Raw genomic sequence first — 18,079 nt, 5'->3', positions numbered from 1 at the left:
TCTGTGCGTAATAATAGTGATGGCGCCACCTACTGGCAAACCTACTGCCGCAGAGCGCAAAACGCATGCAACGTGGAGAAGTGCATGCTCGATCGATGATGTGCGCTTGGTCATTGATCGCTCTCTCCACCGACCGCAACAGGCTTCAACGTGCGGGTGCTCGGGCCCGCAAGTGCTACTACGTAGCCCTAGTTGAAATTGCATCCTCACTTTCATCAACAGCTCTTTCCTCCACATGCCCTTTCTGTGATGTAAAGGGAGGTGCTGTCACTTCACCCTTTTCTTCTCTCATCTCCTCATCTGTGATGGGCTCCTCTGGACCAGGAAGGGTTACTGATTCTCCCTGATTGGTTTTACTTGTTGATGGCCTGATCCAAGATAATACAGAGCTGCTAGCCTGAGCTGCTTGCTGCAGTTCCCTGTCCTTCTGCTTTTTTAGTCTCTCTTTTCTTGGCATTATGCTGCAAATTTGGTAAATGAAATAAATCAATATTGTGCAAACTAATCAAGAGTCAATCAATCAATCAATCAAATTTTATTTGTATAGCCCATATTCACAAAATACAAATCGTCTCATAGGGCTTTAACAGGGTGTGACATCCTCTGTCCTTAACCCTCAGCAAGAGTAAGGAAAAACTACTAAACACCCGTTTAACAGGGTAAAAATACGTAGAAACCTCAGAGAGAGCCACATTTGAGGGATCCCTCTCCAAGGACGGACAGAAGTGCAATAGATGCCATGTGTAGGAAAACATCATCCAGATTAAAGTTTTAGCAGCATTGATGAGGGTAAACATCCCGAAGGACAACCCCAACATGACATGCCAAGCAGTCCCGCTGCAATCACAGTCCATGGTCAGCAACCAGTAGGACCACGATCCACCATCCAGACCAGACGCCACTCCAGACCTCAGTCACCGTCCACCGCCGCCCACCACGAGCCACCACTGCGGTCCTGGTCCACCGCCCGTACCCAATGCCAACGCGACACAGGGTCCGCCACCAGCACCACGATAGGGCTGGGTATTGCCTACAACCTCACGATACGATACGTATCACGATACAGAGGCCACGATACGATACTATCACGATACACGTTGCTTTTGAATAATGACCATGTCCTGCACAGAATTGACTACAACAGTTGTTCTTTATTATTCCATATAACAGCAAAGGCAAAGTCCTAGGGATCGCAACACTCAAAATACTTAAAATTCTGGCCATTAAAAGATCAAGTCAAATAAAATAATTATCATTCTAATCCCAATTAAAAAAAAAAGCAATGCACAGAAAGGATCTGTCGCTCACGCATCTCCTCCCAAGATCCCCGGATACGGTGTTTTTATTTTCCCTCGTAAGTGCCGAGTCTGTTGCTTGAACATGAGCGCAGTTGCACATCTGGGCATGCAGCGTGGCTATAATGTTCTTCGGACATTACGAGTGTTGCAGCTTTTAGCGGTTTCAGGGCTTTAGCCTCATCTTCAGCACAGGCCAGGTCCGCTTCAGTCAAGGTCCACAGCTCCTTGGCATTCTTCCACACCTCAGTGGAGAATAAGTAAGAAGCAGTGGGCGTCTCGAGCGCACGTTGAGCGGACAAATTCAGACTGCCAGCAAAGCATTTCACGTGCAATAACTCCGCCAGTTTTTCCCGGTGTTTCTTCTTCGCTTGTTTTGAGTTGAGACGTGTGCTGTTTTTGCCTATGCTGCCCCCTTTGGCATTATTGTGCACTGCACCATAGGTGAAGTTTCGTTTTCAAGACGGCCGTCAAAGCATTTGATGCCGTATCGATACAGTAGCATCTGCATCGATGCGTGCATCGGCATGACGACGTCACGATATATCGCCATATCGATTTTTTGAGCACAGCCCTACACCACGATCAGCCCACATGACACAGAATCCGCCACACAGGATCCACCACCGCGACCCCCGGTGCGTGATCCACAAACCGCAATCCATGGTGCGGCCACAGAGGCCCTGGATCTGCGGGTGATAAAGCAAAGGGATTCCGGGGAAGGAGATAGGGATGGAGAAGTGGAAGGAAAAGCTGGAAAAAGAAGCTCCGTGTGTCATGTGTCATAAAATAGAACAAGTTACGTTCTGCCGCACTAATTAGCTCTAACTATAAGCTTTATCAAAAAGGAAGGTTTTGAGCCTACTCTTAAATGAACAGATGGTATCTGCCTCCCGAACTGAAAGTGGTAGATTATTCGACAGCCGAGGGGCTTGATGGCTAAAAGCTCTGGCTCCTACTCTACTTTTAGAGACTTTAGGGATGACAAGTAGGCCTGAATTCTGGGAGCGGAGTGCTCTAGTGGGTTTATAAGGTACTAACAGCTCTTTAAGGTAAAAAGGTGCTATATTATTAAGGGCCTTGAAGGTGAGGAGGAGAATTTTAAATTCTATTCTAGATTTAACCGAAAGCCATTGTAGCGATGCTAATACTGGAGAAATGTGCTCTCTTTTCTTTGTTCTCGTCAGGACACGTGCTGCAGCATTTTGGACAAGCTGTAGAGTCTTTAACGACTTACTGCTGGAGCCTGATAAAAATGAATAACAATAGTCCAGTCTTGATGTAACACATGTCTGATTTTTGAGATATTACGCAAGTGGAAAAAGGCGGTCCTAGAAATTTGTTTTAAGTGACTATTAAAGGATAAATCAGGATCGAAGATCACTCCCAAGTTCCTGACTGTTTCGTTGGAAGCAAGGGCAATGTCGTCTAGCGCAGCTATATCATTAGATAATGTATCTCTAAGGTGTTTGGGGCCAAGTATTATAACCTCTGTTTTGTCTGAGTTTAATAAGAGAAAATTGCGAGTCATCCAGGTTTTTATGTCCTTGAGACATGCTCGAAGTTTAGTTAATTGATTACTTTGTTCAGGTTTTATTGACAAGTATAACTGGGTGTCATCCGCATAGCAGTGGAAATTTACCAAGTGTGTCCTGATAATGTTTCCTAGTGGAAGCATATATAATGAGAATAAAATTGGGCCGAGCACAGAGCCCTGTGGAACATCATGGTTAACTTTGGTGCGCACAGATGACTCATCATTAATTTGCACGTATTGGGAGCGATCAGAAAAATACGATTTAAACCAGTTAATGGCGGTTCCATTAATGCTAATTAACAGTAACATTTCCAGTGTTGGGAAGGATACTTTCAAAACGTATTCCTTTACAGAATACAGAATACATGCCCAAAAATGTAATCTGTAACGTATTCCGTTACATTAACTAATCTGAGTAACGTATTCTGAATACTTGGATTACTTCCACATTTAATTGCCTTTTATAAGTGTTGGAATGCGGCGTTGTTATAGTCAGTGGAGCAGCAGCAGCTTAAGCTCTGTGTCCACGGATGCGGCTGGCCAGCTGGATGCGCTGGAAGGGCAGCTTGCGGATCAGCATCTCCATAGATTCCCGTTCATGTCCGGGTGGTCGTGCAGCGGTATGGAGGCGCCGGGCCTCAGCAGGAACACCCCCATGCTGAACACCACCGTCTCGCAGATGTGCATGTAGGTGACCGGGTGGCTCTGGAGCCCCGCCGCCCCGGAGCACGGCTTGCTTTCCGGGGAGTGATTTTCAGGTCCGCCGCCCGCACTGCGGTCAGCAGCGGGATGAGCTCGCTCTGTGAGTCCGCCACGTCGGCCGAAGACTTTAGGACCCTGTAGGTGATGCAGGCTTGCTTCGCTATCTTCTTGATCAGAGGAGTTTTGTGGTCCCGCGGCATTCTTGCTGCGGGTGAGGACAGCAGCCCAGTGCCCTACTCTCTTTCGCACGTTTTAATCGCGCACGTTGCGATACGAAAATCGCGTTTTATCATATCGCGATTTTATCGCTAATGCAATTAATCGTTCAGCCCTAATCTGAGGGTATTAAAAGGTCATTAGTGACTTTTGCCAAGGCTGTCTCTGTATTGTGATTGGCTCTAAACCCTGACTGAAAGTCTTCATATATATTATTTTCCTGGAGAAACTCACACAGCTGATTGGCTACCACTTTTTCTTAGATTTTAGACATGAAGGGGAGATTAGATATTGGTCTGTAATTGGCTAAAACCTCTGGGTCTAGGGTGGTTTTTTTGAGAAGGGGTTTGATTACTGCTATTTTAAAAGACTGTGGTACATAACCTGATGATAATGACAGATTGATTGTGTTAAGTAACGAACTATCAATTAGGGGGAGAATTTATTTAAGTAATTTTGTAGGAATAGGATCTAAGATACAGGTTGTTGGTTTAGAACCTGAGATTATTTTGGTAAACTGATCACAGGTGATCAGAGAGAAGCTGTCTAAGTCATGGGTAGGATTCTCAGCCGTTTCTGAGATCTCTGTTGTTGGGAGGGTATTAAGGCCTCTGTACGCTTCTCCGAGTCCGTTGCGGACTGACGGACGGACGGAGCGGACGGACCCTTTTTGATTTATAGTTCTACGAGCCTTTTTGTTGTGAAAACAATTCACCGCTAGAAACTGTTCTAGCGGTGAATTGTTTGGCGCAACGGAAGTCGAGCTTAGAGAAGCCTACCTCATGACGTATGTAGAAGAAGTCCACGCTGGTTTATTTACGTCCTCCCGGCTCCTCACACACAGTGAACGATGGCAACTAACAGAAAAAGGATGTTGATGACGCGACAGTTTTTGCTGAAATAAAGTGACACACAGCGGGTCAAAATGCTTATGTTATCGTGTCTTAACGCAGCGGTTCCCCGGTCTTGTTTCCAAACTGAGTTGCTAATTCAACAGCTGCAACAGCTTGAAGCTACACGGAGGCAGCTAGCTTCCCCCCAGCTTCCACACACAGTCAGCAGGGACACCCGATACTAACTACTACCAAGTGTTTGCTTCTAACCTGACGGTGTTTGAGAAACAGTGTCATGACAGCAGTGGGATTAAAGTCAGCGGGTTTTTGCGCTGTTCCCACCGCAGTTAGCATGGTGGTTAGCCCCGTTATGAAAGTTCGTTATAACCGTATGTGACCGTACACACATGCCGTAAGTACTCTAACCAGCCACCATCAGCCGGACAACGCCGCTGGCTTAACACTCTTGTCACATTAATCATAGAGTCGTAGTTGTGATTTTGGTTTATTGTGATGTAGGGAATGGAACAGGAAGTTTGAGCTCCCGAAATGCTGGCGTTAGCGGACCAATCACAGCCAAGGGCTCTCCGTGGGCTCTCCGCCATTTTCGACGTGTAGTTAGAAAAATGAGAGCTGCACGAAAAGCTCTCCGAGGAGCCGCGGAGAGGCCCGGAGAGGGCGTTCCACGTTAGAGAAGGCGGTCCTATCTGTCCTTGTCCGTCAAAACGGAGAAGCATACATTGGCCTTTAGTGCCAATTGAGGGCAGGAGATGGTTGATTTTATTTCTAATAGTTAGAATTTTATCATTAAAAAAGGTCATAAAGATATTGCTATTTAGGGATCGAGGAATACTGGGTTCGACTGAGTTCGTAAGAGTGACTTACATCATCTCTATAAAACTGACAACACAGTACACACAGCGTCATTACCTGTTTGTGTGATGCTGCGGGCAGTGCAGGTCTGAGGAGAAGTGGCTGCAGCCGTTTGACGTTCAGCGCTGCATGAGAAGGAGGAGGAGGGGGGGGGGGGGGGGGGGGCTGTGAGCACCGCGGAGCATGTCGGGGTGAAATTCTCACAAGAAGTCAAATAAATGCCCGTCAGATATCAAAACACATTTGGGGGGGAATTGATGACAGAGAGAATAATTTTCATTCTTAAATATTGATGGATGAAGAAAAAATTGGGCTCCAGCAGAAGGGCAATTTTCTCATCCAGGGCAAAAGGGCTGGTGCTTGAGCACCACTAAGGGTCTATCTGTGCACGTGCCTGAGCGTGAAACCAACTTTTCAACTACAGACCCCTGGGAAGGGCTCCTACACCAGATGTTCAGCATTCTCAGAAGAAGAAGTCATTTAGATGGATAAAATGGATTATGTGTCTGAGTCATTTCTGTACGTCACTTCGTGAAAATATTAAATCAAATTAGGTTCTGGTTTGTGGAAAGCAAATATGGCACCTTCTTACATGGCTTCAATGTTAAAGAGATTCTGATTAAAATTCAACAAAATTGGGAAATACATTTTCTGTTGTTTCGCATAACCATCAAGGGTCTCCTTGTGTTTGACGTGTAGTTGGGGCAAATACACTTTCTTAAACAACTTTAAGACCATTAAAACAAAAGAAATTTCCCCAAAAAAGTACTGTAGCATAGTCAGCAGGAGATCCAGAAATGTGATGTGATTTTGGTGAGAATATACAGTATTATAGTGACGTTTTTGAATATCTTTGTAACATTTTCTGTCATTGTTACACTTTGTAGAAGGTCCCTGCACACTCATTTCACAGCAAGCTTTACATAGACACAAATGTTCTGTGTCAATCACGGAGGACGACTTATATTGACGATAATTGGCCTGTAGCCATTTGTCCACATTACTACGGTGGGGATTATGCAGCGTTCGTCCTTTAACAACGTTTCGCTTATGACTTATTGATCCGGGAAGTCAGAATCTGTGAATATCTTTCCAACTTTACTGAACTCATGAGTGATTCGCCTCAGCATCATTACTTTCAGTCGCGGACCTCTCGACTAAAAACATCACACTGATTTGAGTCGAATTTAAATGGTTTATAGACACTTGGATGACACATCAGAAGTAGTATGGGGGTATTTTATGTTTTTTTTGTGTTGTTTTTTACATTTGAACAATTGGTCAAAATGTACTTCTATTGTATTGCAACACTGTTTATCCCTGAAACTGTGAAAATGTGTTGTGGAATGAAACACTTCACCCACCCCTCCATCGGCATCGTAGTTAGTAGAAAATGAGTAACTTTTCATTTTGGGGTGAACTATCTCATTAACACGTGAACTTGCTCGTTTTGAGTAAAGAAATGCTTCGTCAGCTTTTTGGCCTAAAATTAGACCCGGCATTTCTGTCTAATGTGGTGACACTGTATTAATCCAATCAGGTGTGATGTTAAGGAATGTTTAGCTTGAATCAGTTTTAAATTGGGTGTAGGGCTGCAAAATCTGTATGACGTCAGCGTCAACTGCATGTTTACATAGCATTCATACCGTGGTTAGTAAGGGTTCTACTCACCTCAGTTAAATATAATTAACAGTACGGTTACACTACCATTTTTGGAGGTTCAAGGTGGATGAAAAGAGCGTCCACTTACTTGAAGGAGAGGATGCAGAGCGGTCTGTAGGACTTGTGGCTCGTATTGTCCGCCATCATTTTGCCCCAGAAGTCGTTGCTGAAGATGTTTATTAGGCTTGAGCCCGGTCTGACGTCCGGGTTGTTGATGATAGCCCACACATCGTCGTGCACTAACTCCCCGTGGAGAGAGTTGCAGTAGCACAGGACACACAGGGCTGTCAACACAACATAGCGACCTGCAACACTCATAGCCTCTGGTTGCACGGTCACCCGCGGTTGCCGGCGGCCTCTCTTCTGCGGTTCCGGTGCTGTCAAGTCGTGCATGGCCTCTCCTGCAGCTCGGCTGGACAGAGGGTGAAGCATGTAGCATCGGTGTTTAAGTCAACTCCGCCCAGCAGGTAGCAACTGTATGTGCTGTGGACAGAGGGAACTGCGTGGATCATCGACTGTTGTGTTGATGCATTGTGCTGCCTTCATGTATGTGGTGGAACGTCGGACTCATGTCAAGTCTAACGTTATACCTGTAATGTTTTCCATTTAATGCTAAATCATAATTTCTGTATTTGATTTCATATTATAATTATATAATGTGAATTTACTTCAGTTTAAATATAATTTGATATATATGGACGATTGGTATAATTGATTTTTATTAACATAACAATTTTCTTGGTCTCAAAATAAAAAACTATTGTGCGTGAAAGTTAATTCATTACCTTGAAATGTCATTTCACAAAACAAATCTAAAATCAATGTTCTTAGTTGTCCAGCTTTCAAATGGTCGGTACTTTTAAAGCTTTTAAATGTTCTACCTCCGCACAGATTTGCGTAGGAAGTTTTACTAATTGTTTATTATTGTTCATTTTAGCACAAACATACTGACGTAAAAAAAATATATTTTATTACACAATAGCATCGAAATTACTTTTCAATTAAAAGAACAGCCACAAGAGGTTCTCCAAAATGAGGAAAATACTGGGATTGGAAAATCTAATTACATTTTCATTTCATAAAAATCCCCATGTATTTTATGTGGGAAAGGTGAATGGTAGAGGATCTTAGAATTTGGATTTCCAATTATGAATGATGGACAAATGGCATTGTTGAACTATGAGATTTGGATTTACGAGTTTATGAAAGCACCTGAATGCGGCAAAGTGAACTCGCATTCAGAGCATGCGCAGCAGGACGCTGCCTCTTCATGTGGACAAAAACATCAGCAGTAGATATTTAATGCACCCTTGCACATATAATATAATAAAAACTGAAATAAATATATTACTGAGTAAAATAAAAATAAGTTTCCACCTCCAAGTTTCAGTCATCTGCCATATGGGCCTTGGAGCCCGAGGATCTTGGCAGTATCTTACCTGTTCCTAGGACTGTTCGCTTGTAGACAGAGACCTCAGATGTAGTTTCCTGGAATCCACTCGAGCCACTCACCCAGTTTGGAGGTTACAGTACTGCAATTACCACTGGCACGATTGTTGCTGTCACATTCCGAATCTTCTCCAGCCTCTCTCTTACCCTTGTTATTTGTTTAGTGTCATCTTCGGTCTGATTGATGTTGCTGTTTCTTGGAATCGCTACATCTATTACATATGCTGTTTGTTGACCACCATGTTGTCAGTTAGTTCGCCATTACCATTTATCCATCTGAATCTATACTAATATGCTGAACTACATTAGTAAATGCATAAATAAATTAAAAAACATACATGTATACCTACATCTGTTTAATTTGTGGTATGTATTTATTTAGTTTTAACAGATAATATATTCTATGTGGTCCATAATACCAACAATAAGAGACTGTACGCTATATCTACATGCCGGACTGCAACCCTGTAACAACGTACAGTTTCTCCTGTATGTCACCAACCATATCCCCAAAACTCCCTGTCTCAAAGGCTCCCCTGTGCAGACTGGCTGTAACAGATAGGAACTGGCTTCTGACACGGGACTGCATTCAAACCCAACTACTCAACCTCTAAATTACATTCCTATTTGCCTCAAAGCAGACAGCAAAATGTCTTAAATGCACAACACAATTAAATGCACTGTAATTCCACTGAAGCCAATCTGTGAAAGGCCCTACCTTCAGGGCTCTTAATCTCCAACCCAGTAGAATACGTTTTTCACCTGTCTGATCACTGAGTAATCATTTTCAATCTGAACTCAATCTGAATTTTCTGCATTTCAGCATGTTTAATTCCACCAGCGCCTTTAGGCTTGCATAAGCCTATAGTGAGTTCCCAATTGCTGTCAGCAGCAAGGCTGCACCTTTTTCTGCAAACACAGTATAACTTTTCTTTATTTAACAGTACAGTTTTAGCCACCACCTTGACTCTGTTTCTCCATTGACAGTTAAAAAGCGTAAGCCTTTGGTCACACTAAAGGGTTCTTTTTACTCTACTAAAATCACCACGTTCACTTCCACCTTCTTCTTTCTTAAATCTTTACAAAGACAAAGTACTTGATATAAGAGCTGGAATAATTCTATCCAGGTCTATCCATCCCCTTTGAAAACACCGCAGCTCCTTCTTTTTACTGGTCTTGACAGTATAAATTCTTCAAAACTTTTCAAAGAAGTTCTTGGTGTAATAGGAGAAAGCCTATATGATAAGTTTTTATTTAAACAGACACCCCCCCCCGCCCATTTTTTTTTAAATAATTGAATTAATCTAGTATTCTTACATAAATATACTTCACACTTAGGTAATTCATTTCTACGTCAGTAGATAGCAGTCTAGTGCTTGGATCCACCAGGGAGACAAGCAACAACATTTGGAACTGTGTTCTAAATGTGAGTCTCAACTGAATTGTGACTGAAAAGTTAGTAAATTCAAGCTAGTTCACATATCCGGTCACTCGCCAACTGAGCCATCTTGTTGTAAGCCGTTTTAAAGTGCAAGTGTGTGTATAAGGGTAGTGCATGTGATTGCTGTAGGAAGATTGAGTGTATGTTATGCTATTAGTAAATGGTCTGTATGTATATAGTACTTTTCCAGTCTTGTTGACTGCTTAGCCAATCAGACACACATTCATACATTGCATATATAGGCAGCACTTTCTTTTTTCTATGAGGGGTAAATTTGGACACTTCGGCATGCAAATGTTGAATGACCATTTGCTTATATGTAATAGTTTATATATGAGTTTCTGTAGGAAGGGAAGGAAAAGTAAATGTGTGTTTTGAGTTGTATACTTTTTGTATATGTATTTTGAGTTAGACAAATTTTGGGGTTATGTTTGTAGAATATGTTACGTTCGTATTATTTTTCTTCTTAAATATAATGTTTTATAATGTCTATTGTCAGTATGGTTGTGTATTTGAGTATGGGGTGGCACCTGTGGAGGTAGCTCATCAGAGAAACTCCAGGTGAACCAGGGAGAGTTGATTAGAGATGATTCAATGCTTAGAAATAAATGAGCTCTGGTATGAGGAAGACACTAAGTCTGGATCTCTCTCTATTGCTCAACAGACACAGTTTTTTTTATATCGGCTACACAGTGCTTCCTAGCCTATATACAGTGCCTGGCATAAGTATTAACCCCCCTTTGGTTTCCGCCACACATAGCGTTTTGCATTGAGGCCAAAAGTTCAATTTTGATCTCATCTGACCAGAGCACCTTCTTCAAAATGTTTGCTGTGTCTCCCACATGGCTTCTGGCAAAATCCAAACGGGATTTCATATGGTTCACTTTCAACCAGTGTTGGGAGTAACACGTTACAAAGTAAAGTAACAAAGTAACGTGTTACTGTAATTCCACTACTTTTAGCGGTAACGAGCATATAACAAAGTATTTTTTTAAATCAAGTAACGCAGTTACAATTACAGAAATATAAATGAGTTCGTTACTCGCGTTACTCTCTTTTGTGAAAAATGAGCACTTGTAAACAAGAAGACAAGATAGGCCTACTTTAGTTGCTTCTGATCTGACGTCGCAGGACCTTGGTGGCGCAATGATACTGTAACAGCCCCTGGCTGGCAAAGCATGACGAGAGTTTCAAACTGATGCTTCACGGCTCTTTATTTAAACATCACATCGAGGCGCCGTAGAAAACACCGTAAAACTAGAAGACTACAAGTAAATGGTAAATGGTAAATGGCTTTGTATTTATATAGCGCTTTTCTAGTCTTGATGACCACTCAAAGCGCTTTACAGTACAGTTTTACATTCACCCATTCACACACACATTCATACAGTGCATCTATTCACAGCACTTAGTTATTCTATGGGGGGCCATTCGGGGTTCAGCATCTTGCCCAAGGACACTTCGGCATGCAGATGGGTCAGACTGGGGATCGAACTGCGCAGGAAAAAAAAGCAATTAAACCATTTATATTGAATTGATAAGATCAGTATTTTATTATGGGTGTGTAGCATTCGGATCGGTAGCAACATCCCTCATGAAGTTAGAGAAAAATCAGTATCAGGCCTTGAGACTATAGTTAGGTGACATTAGGACAAGCCCAACATCAGCACTACAAGTTGAAATTTTAGAAATGCCACTTGAATTAAGAAGTTAACAGCTATCTCTGAATGACTGGATTAGTGTAAAAGGACATAATGGAGGTCATACAACACAAGAGACATTAAAGCCATGTCGGGAAAAGGAGAGGAGAGAAACAAAAGGTTTTGGATGGACTATTGAATAGAAAGCAAAAGAACTAACTGGAAAAAAAACATTAGTCCAAAAGTACCACTAAAACACACTTGTGGATAATTCCCGACTCTGTTGTAGACTCACATTGCTTGGTTAAAAGATTTAAGATAAGGAATTTAGTTTACACCCACAGGTTATACTGATATAGAGCTATGTCCTGATCTATACGCTTCAAAGAACTCGGTTAAAAAAATTGCTATTTTATTCATGGTTTCAGATTTCAACATAAAAATTCTCAAAAGAATCAGTGATGGATTATCAGTGTATACTGGGGAGGCGCTGGAGCATTGCAGTGGGTTGAAGGGCTGAGACCTATGAGGACAGTAATATGTTCTTATTCCAGTTCATTGTTAACCAGCTTGAAGCACAGCCATTCAGACAGCACACCAGTTGATTTAATTCAAATGAGTGGACAAAGTACAACACTTGGATGGATACCAGCACAAGTAGGAATCAAAAGAAAAGTAAATAGCTGACAAATGTGCAAAGGAAGCCAAAATAATAATCACGTTGATGTCACACTATCCTTCGGTAAAATGGAAATGAAGACGACAATTATGCATAGGTTCAAATCAAATCAAGTCAAATGTACTTTATTGTCCCATGGGGAATATTGTCATGGGCCAAAGGTTAACAGAAAGGTGGCGATAGCAATGGGAGAGAAAAAAGGAAGGTGGTTTTACAGAATTCAAAGAAAAGTAGGTATGGTAAGAAACACGAGTAGAACCCGTCGAGAGGAAATAAAAAAGCAAAATAAAGTTTAACTTTATTTTATTTATTTATCCATTATGGAACATAAATGGAAATACAAATTGAAAGATTTAATCTCTATCAAGTTTGTTCTGCTGAGATACTGAAACAAAAATACTGCCATATAAATATATTTAAGTTTTTTATAACAAGTTAATTTATTTAGGGTCCCTATCCACACTCCATACCAGTTGATGGCGGTAATGGAACATAGCTTTGTTTGCCAACCGCCATAAACATGAAAGAAGAAGAGGAAAGGATTTTATTTTGAATGCTGTAGCCGGAAGTCGTATTTGTAATTGTGGTAGCCACATTAGGTGCAGACTCACACGCTTGGCTAAATCGAGGACGCAAACGTGAGCTCGCGGTACATAAATGAGATAGCAAAACACTGAGGAAACCGTAGGATGGATCCTAACCGGATAATGCAGGCTCTCAAAGGGACTATCGACCCTAATCTGAGAATAGCGGCGGAAAATGAACTCAATCAGGTGGGTTAGCTGCAATAGTTTTTTGTCTGTGGTTTTCAGAGGATGCACCGCGTACCAGTTTGGTTCAGAAATTATGTCAGTGTTATCGGAGGAGCTTAGGCCGTGTTTGGGTGAATCGAGCTCTACTACGGCCTGGTGAATCGGCATGACTTCTCAACAGTTTTCGCTAGGCCTGGGATCACCAGTTCCTCACTCTGACTCATCTGCCTTGCAATCTAATACGAGTCAGTTCTGACTGCAATCGTGATCCATCAGTGATATCTAGTCTTAATCCCGTCAACGCACACACGCTTCCGGGGGGGGGGGGGGGGGCTGGGGGGCTGCTATGAAGACCATCATCATTTACCCCCAAACCAGTACCTTGAACGGAAGGTTTACAAAGAACAACAAGCGGAGAAGGCAGAATCGTTTGCTGACAGGCGCTGAGAAATGCGCGTTCCGTGTGAACAGCCGGGCATTTTAGAATGCAGTAATACAGCTATTAAACATGTTCTCGACTGTTCTCAATTAGAATCAAAAATATTAAAATGTCGAATTTACATAAAACATTAATAAAATAAACCACACACAACCAGAACAATAACTAAAATGGACTCTGGCTCAGTTATCAAAAAAAGTGCGTGCGAGCTTGCTCTTGCCTTTGTGTTTGCGTGTTTCATGAAGTCTGGAGCATATCAAACAAACACAAAGTAAACTTCAGTACTGCTCAGGTCCTAATAACGTGATGAGAATATGACACGGTACAAATCAACTGCTCGTTCAACTTAACGAGTTTCCCCATCATACCCACTTCACTTTCCGTTTCTCCCATAGACTTCATAAAAAGGGTTATGGGTTTCTCCCTCTGTGAATCCGACTCGACCCCAGAGGAGATGAGAGAGAGAGACTAGTTCAATATCAGAAGCGCAGATTTGCCCAGGTCAGGAAAAAGAAAGCTTGAGTCGCACTTCACAGACGTTTGGCTGTATGTGCGTATGGTTTTTCGATAATGAGCTGAATTAATTAATGAATGCGCGCAGCTATGAAGAAAGATTTTACTCATTTAACAAAATGATTGATCATTTTGTGGTAAACAGTGTTGATATTGTGGCTGTAATGTCTAACAAATCGACGTCAGCGGAGTATTTGTTGGTCTGTGCAACTGTATGTAAGTGTATAGGTGAAACCCGGACAATTGGCTACGCAGTTTAGTAAGGTATTAACGTTGCGGCTGATGTTTACCACATCCCGATACCGTCGTCAGCTCTTATCACCACAAACTATCTTGTTTTCTACGTGTGTGACACCACTTTCCACTGGGAGGTATTTGTTCTATTTTAGTTTTCATTTTTGTCTCCTCACTCGCACGCGGCGAATACCCACTGTGTTCACATATAAACTTCTCCTTGATTCTACGGACATCATACTAGGAGATTAGGCTGCAGGCAATAACTCGGAAGCGTCTCACTCGGGCAATTTATAGTATACTGACACATGCACCTCCACAATATATATTTTTGTTTATGTATGATATGAAAACATGATTATTTTGTTTTAGTAACGTTCACTTTGGTTTCATGTAAATCTTCATTATGTAGCAGCTTTGGAATAGCAATTTTATTGTAAAAGCCAAAGTAAGCAACATTCCATCATAATGTTATGTATTCACCAAGCAAACAGCGTTTATAGATCAGTTGCAAGGCCGACATAAAGTGTTGTGTTTTAAGCCAACTGTCGCTTTCTAGCAAGAAATACAACAGACTAGAGAAAAGCTTATGACCTCAGGCTTTTAAGCTTTTCAATTTAACCTATCTATGATACCACAAAACATTTATTTTTTGATGATTTTATTTACGGTCATCCATTTAAATTGTTTTGCAAGGAGCTTAAAGGAACAACTACAATTTCAGTATACAATCCTGTGTTGCAAAATCATACATGTGAACCTTGTTGCTTGTATTAATATAATATAATTTTCTCCAGACTGTACGCTCCCATTTGAATTAAAAGTTAACGTTAAAATTAACATCCTTTAACATGAAGGAAACTCTATTTTTCTTTCTTTATTTCTACCCTACCAACTCTAATAGCTCACTTTTATCTGTGCAGGACCTCAGCTTTGAAATTTGAGGGGTTCAGTTTCAGTTCCTCTGAATTTACGCTTTCTGGAGTGGCAGAGAACATGGAAGAGAGGGAGCAGGCAGAGGTCGAGGTCAGATGGTGCTTGTTCCCGGGACTGTATATAACCCTCTCCATCTGAGTCTCCTCAATAACTTTGTTAATATTGTTCAACTCTTCCCATCAATTCCTGAACCATACCCTTGTTATATTTCCTGTCTTAATAAAACAGTATCTGAAATCTCTGAAACAGGTTCAGCGCACTGCTACTGTTTTGGTGGGCCCTGCTATACAGTTCAGTTTGGTAGTCATGTAGATACCTTGGAAGCATGCTTACACTGTGGCCTCTTTCTTTTTGCTGTCTCTCATCTTCATAGGGAACAGTATGTGGATCCATTTTCCAACATAGATGTTCTCTCTGGCTTGAAGTACTATGAAAATGCTATATTCTTGGTGTTCCTGGCACACAGAACATCTGATGTAGTGCATATTTAAACACAGGATCCAGGAAAACCTTCCCACAGTTCATTATAATCATAAACAGTCAACATTAGTCTGGTAATAGTAGGAAAGGCTACCTCATTAACTCTAACCAACTGATCGGCGTGTCAGAAAAGTTCCAACATATCTGATTATTCCACATTCTACTACTGCAGCAGTCCCTCAATCATGATATGGGGTCTGATAGTATTAAGTTTTGCCGACTGAAGTGGAAAACATATCCTGCAAGGAAATATCAAAGATTAAATCTCTATTAAAATGTTAAGTCTGCTGTGGTTAAGGGACTGTAAATTATAGTATCTTGTCTCACCATCAGTTGTAAGTTTGAGTATGTTGAATACTCAAGAAAACAGCTTTGAAGGAACGTTTTACTGCAGCCATGCTGTCTTGCAGTGTATTACTACTATTATAATTGTATTATCAATAACAATATTTTCCTGTAAATTTAATGTTCACAGAAAGTGTTTACCTTTACACAAATATAAGTAATAATGAATTGATCATTAAGAATTTCGTCGATGACATTATTTTTTCATCGATGAAAACTATTGCATGTTCGCTATGTGGCAGGAGGTTGATATATCCGAGTTGCCCTGAACAAAGCACAGCGAGGATGTTAGCTGCTGGAGGAAGCAGCCCTCAGCTAGCCTCAGCTACTTGCTCGGCTTCATGTCCGCTCACGGACTGTCAGTCCACGGGGAAGGGAACCCGGACAGACCCGGGTCTGGGTGAGGGGTTCCGAGAGTAAGGGCGTGACAACAACCGGACTGAGAGGTCGAGAACCGTCAAATCCACCTAGCTCTCAGCAGCTAGCTTCTCTCTCATCGGGGCTTACCAGTACAGCAGCGCATATTTTCAAGTGTAACCATTGAACTGATCCCGTTTAACTGCCACAAGAGTTGTTCGTCTTGTAATAAAGATCTCAATGAGGAAACATGCTGGGTTTTTCCTATTTTCTCTGCATTTTAATATAGCTTATAAATAGTGAATTTTAATATATAATATTAATGATTAATCGAAAATCGATCGTTAATTCACCCGACGATCGATTAAGACAATTTAATCGAATGCCCATCTCTGATATAATTATTGTAATCAATACAGGCTGAACTTGATGGTATGCTGAGGCTAAAGGTAAATCTGACTGGCTACTGGCTATTATGGCAGTACTATGAATTACACATGTTAACGTTTGCTGCTTAGCTCCCACATTATCAGTCCTGCCATCTGTAATGTTAATAGACAGTGTAACTTTAGCTGGATAACACAATTGTTTGCGTCTGAAATGAGTTACGTTTCTCTAAAGACCCAGATTAAAGATGAGAGAAGTCCAGAATCAACTGGACATACACTGTGTTGTTAAGATTATTGCCTGTATTGTTATAATCTTTATTTAATTAAAATGTATGCCTCTTAATCTTTTGTAATTAAACCCCTGTGGTATTGAAATTTTGTATTTTCCTGGATAACTGGATTAAGTTTGAAATTGGTTGTCTTTCTTGTTCTGGGAGATTGCGGTTCTCTGTTCTCACATCCACTAGCCACTATGTGATGCCTCCTCCCCATATGTTTTTACAGTACTTTTCAGTCTCCGCTCTGGGTGGATCTAATCTGGTGTTATTACCCTGCCACTGAGAGTAGACCTCGGATGCTTTGTTGGAGAACATCCTATCTATTCTCCTTCCTCCGTTGTGTACATCTTTAGGCAGGTGGCCTGAGCTGTATTGTAGTTCTTGAGTAACCCTTTCTTCATCACGCAGTTCTGATATTTGCCTAGCTTATCTCCCTGTTACCTTGATCTTGGCCCCTAGCCGTCTTCTCCATTGCTCCTTGTAGTTTAAGGCATTCATCTTGTATTCAAGCATCTCTAGGTTTACTACTGGTGTAGTGTAGTGCTCAGGCAGACTTTCTAATGGTATTTTCTTACCTTGCCTTGGTAATTGTCCACAGGGTCATTCTTTTTTAGCTTAGATTTGGGTATCGAAGCATTCATTGATCCATCATCCTCTGCATTTATCTCTTTGCACTTGGATCACAAGTATAGTGGCATTCCAATAGTCCCATATTCTCCACTCCTGAACATGTAAGAAGATCAGGAGGATGTTGGAGGAACACTTCCAACAGAACAAAAGAGAGGTGTGGAGAGGCACTGACTGGTGTGACCCAGGTTGCCTTCACATCAACACCACCAAAACAAAGGAGATGGTGACAGCCTTTCGCAGGAAGTCAGCCCAGAGAACATCCAGGATGTGGGCATTGTGATAGTGGGGGACTACAGATACCTGGGTGTTTACCTCAATAACAAACTGGACTGGTCCAGCAACACAGTTGGGGAGGCCAGAGTCATCTCCATCTGTTATGGAGACTGAGGTATTTTGGAG

At 41.7% G+C, this 18,079-nt stretch overlaps 2 protein-coding genes across 14 annotated transcripts in view; one reads left to right on the top strand and one right to left on the bottom strand.

Moving 5' to 3' along the window:
- tmtc1 (transmembrane O-mannosyltransferase targeting cadherins 1) overlaps positions 1–7,633 on the bottom strand; it is a 99,179-nt gene extending 91,546 nt beyond the window's left edge. For all 6 annotated transcript variants that reach the window (XM_053415271.1, XM_053415270.1, XM_053415274.1 and 3 more), the window contains exon 1: positions 7,207–7,633. In XM_053415271.1, the coding sequence (XP_053271246.1) occupies positions 7,207–7,550 (344 nt within the window). In that variant the 5' untranslated portion in view covers positions 7,551–7,633. The remainder of the gene's footprint in view (positions 1–7,206) is intronic.
- Positions 7,634–12,877: 5,244 nt separating this feature from the next.
- The window catches only part of ipo8 (importin 8), an 88,252-nt gene continuing 83,050 nt past the window's right edge, over positions 12,878–18,079 (top strand). For 5 of the 8 annotated variants that reach the window (XR_008333793.1, XM_053414582.1, XM_053414580.1 and 2 more), the window contains exons 1-2: positions 12,951–13,100; positions 15,189–15,291. Coding sequence is in view for 7 of the 8 variants with exons in the window: in XM_053414582.1 (XP_053270557.1) it covers positions 13,087–13,100; positions 15,189–15,291 (117 nt within the window). In the remaining variant the exon portion in view is untranslated. Of the gene's footprint in view, positions 13,101–15,188; positions 15,292–18,079 lie in introns of all 8 variants that reach the window. The other 3 variants (XM_053414584.1, XM_053414583.1, XM_053414581.1) reach the window with 1 other exon arrangement.

Source organism: Pleuronectes platessa, chromosome 22, assembly GCF_947347685.1.
Source record: "Pleuronectes platessa chromosome 22, fPlePla1.1, whole genome shotgun sequence".
Lineage (NCBI taxonomy): Eukaryota > Metazoa > Chordata > Actinopteri > Pleuronectiformes > Pleuronectidae > Pleuronectes > Pleuronectes platessa.
The sequence above is the reverse complement of the archived record's forward strand: the minus strand, read 5'-3'. Positions and strand labels throughout refer to the sequence as shown.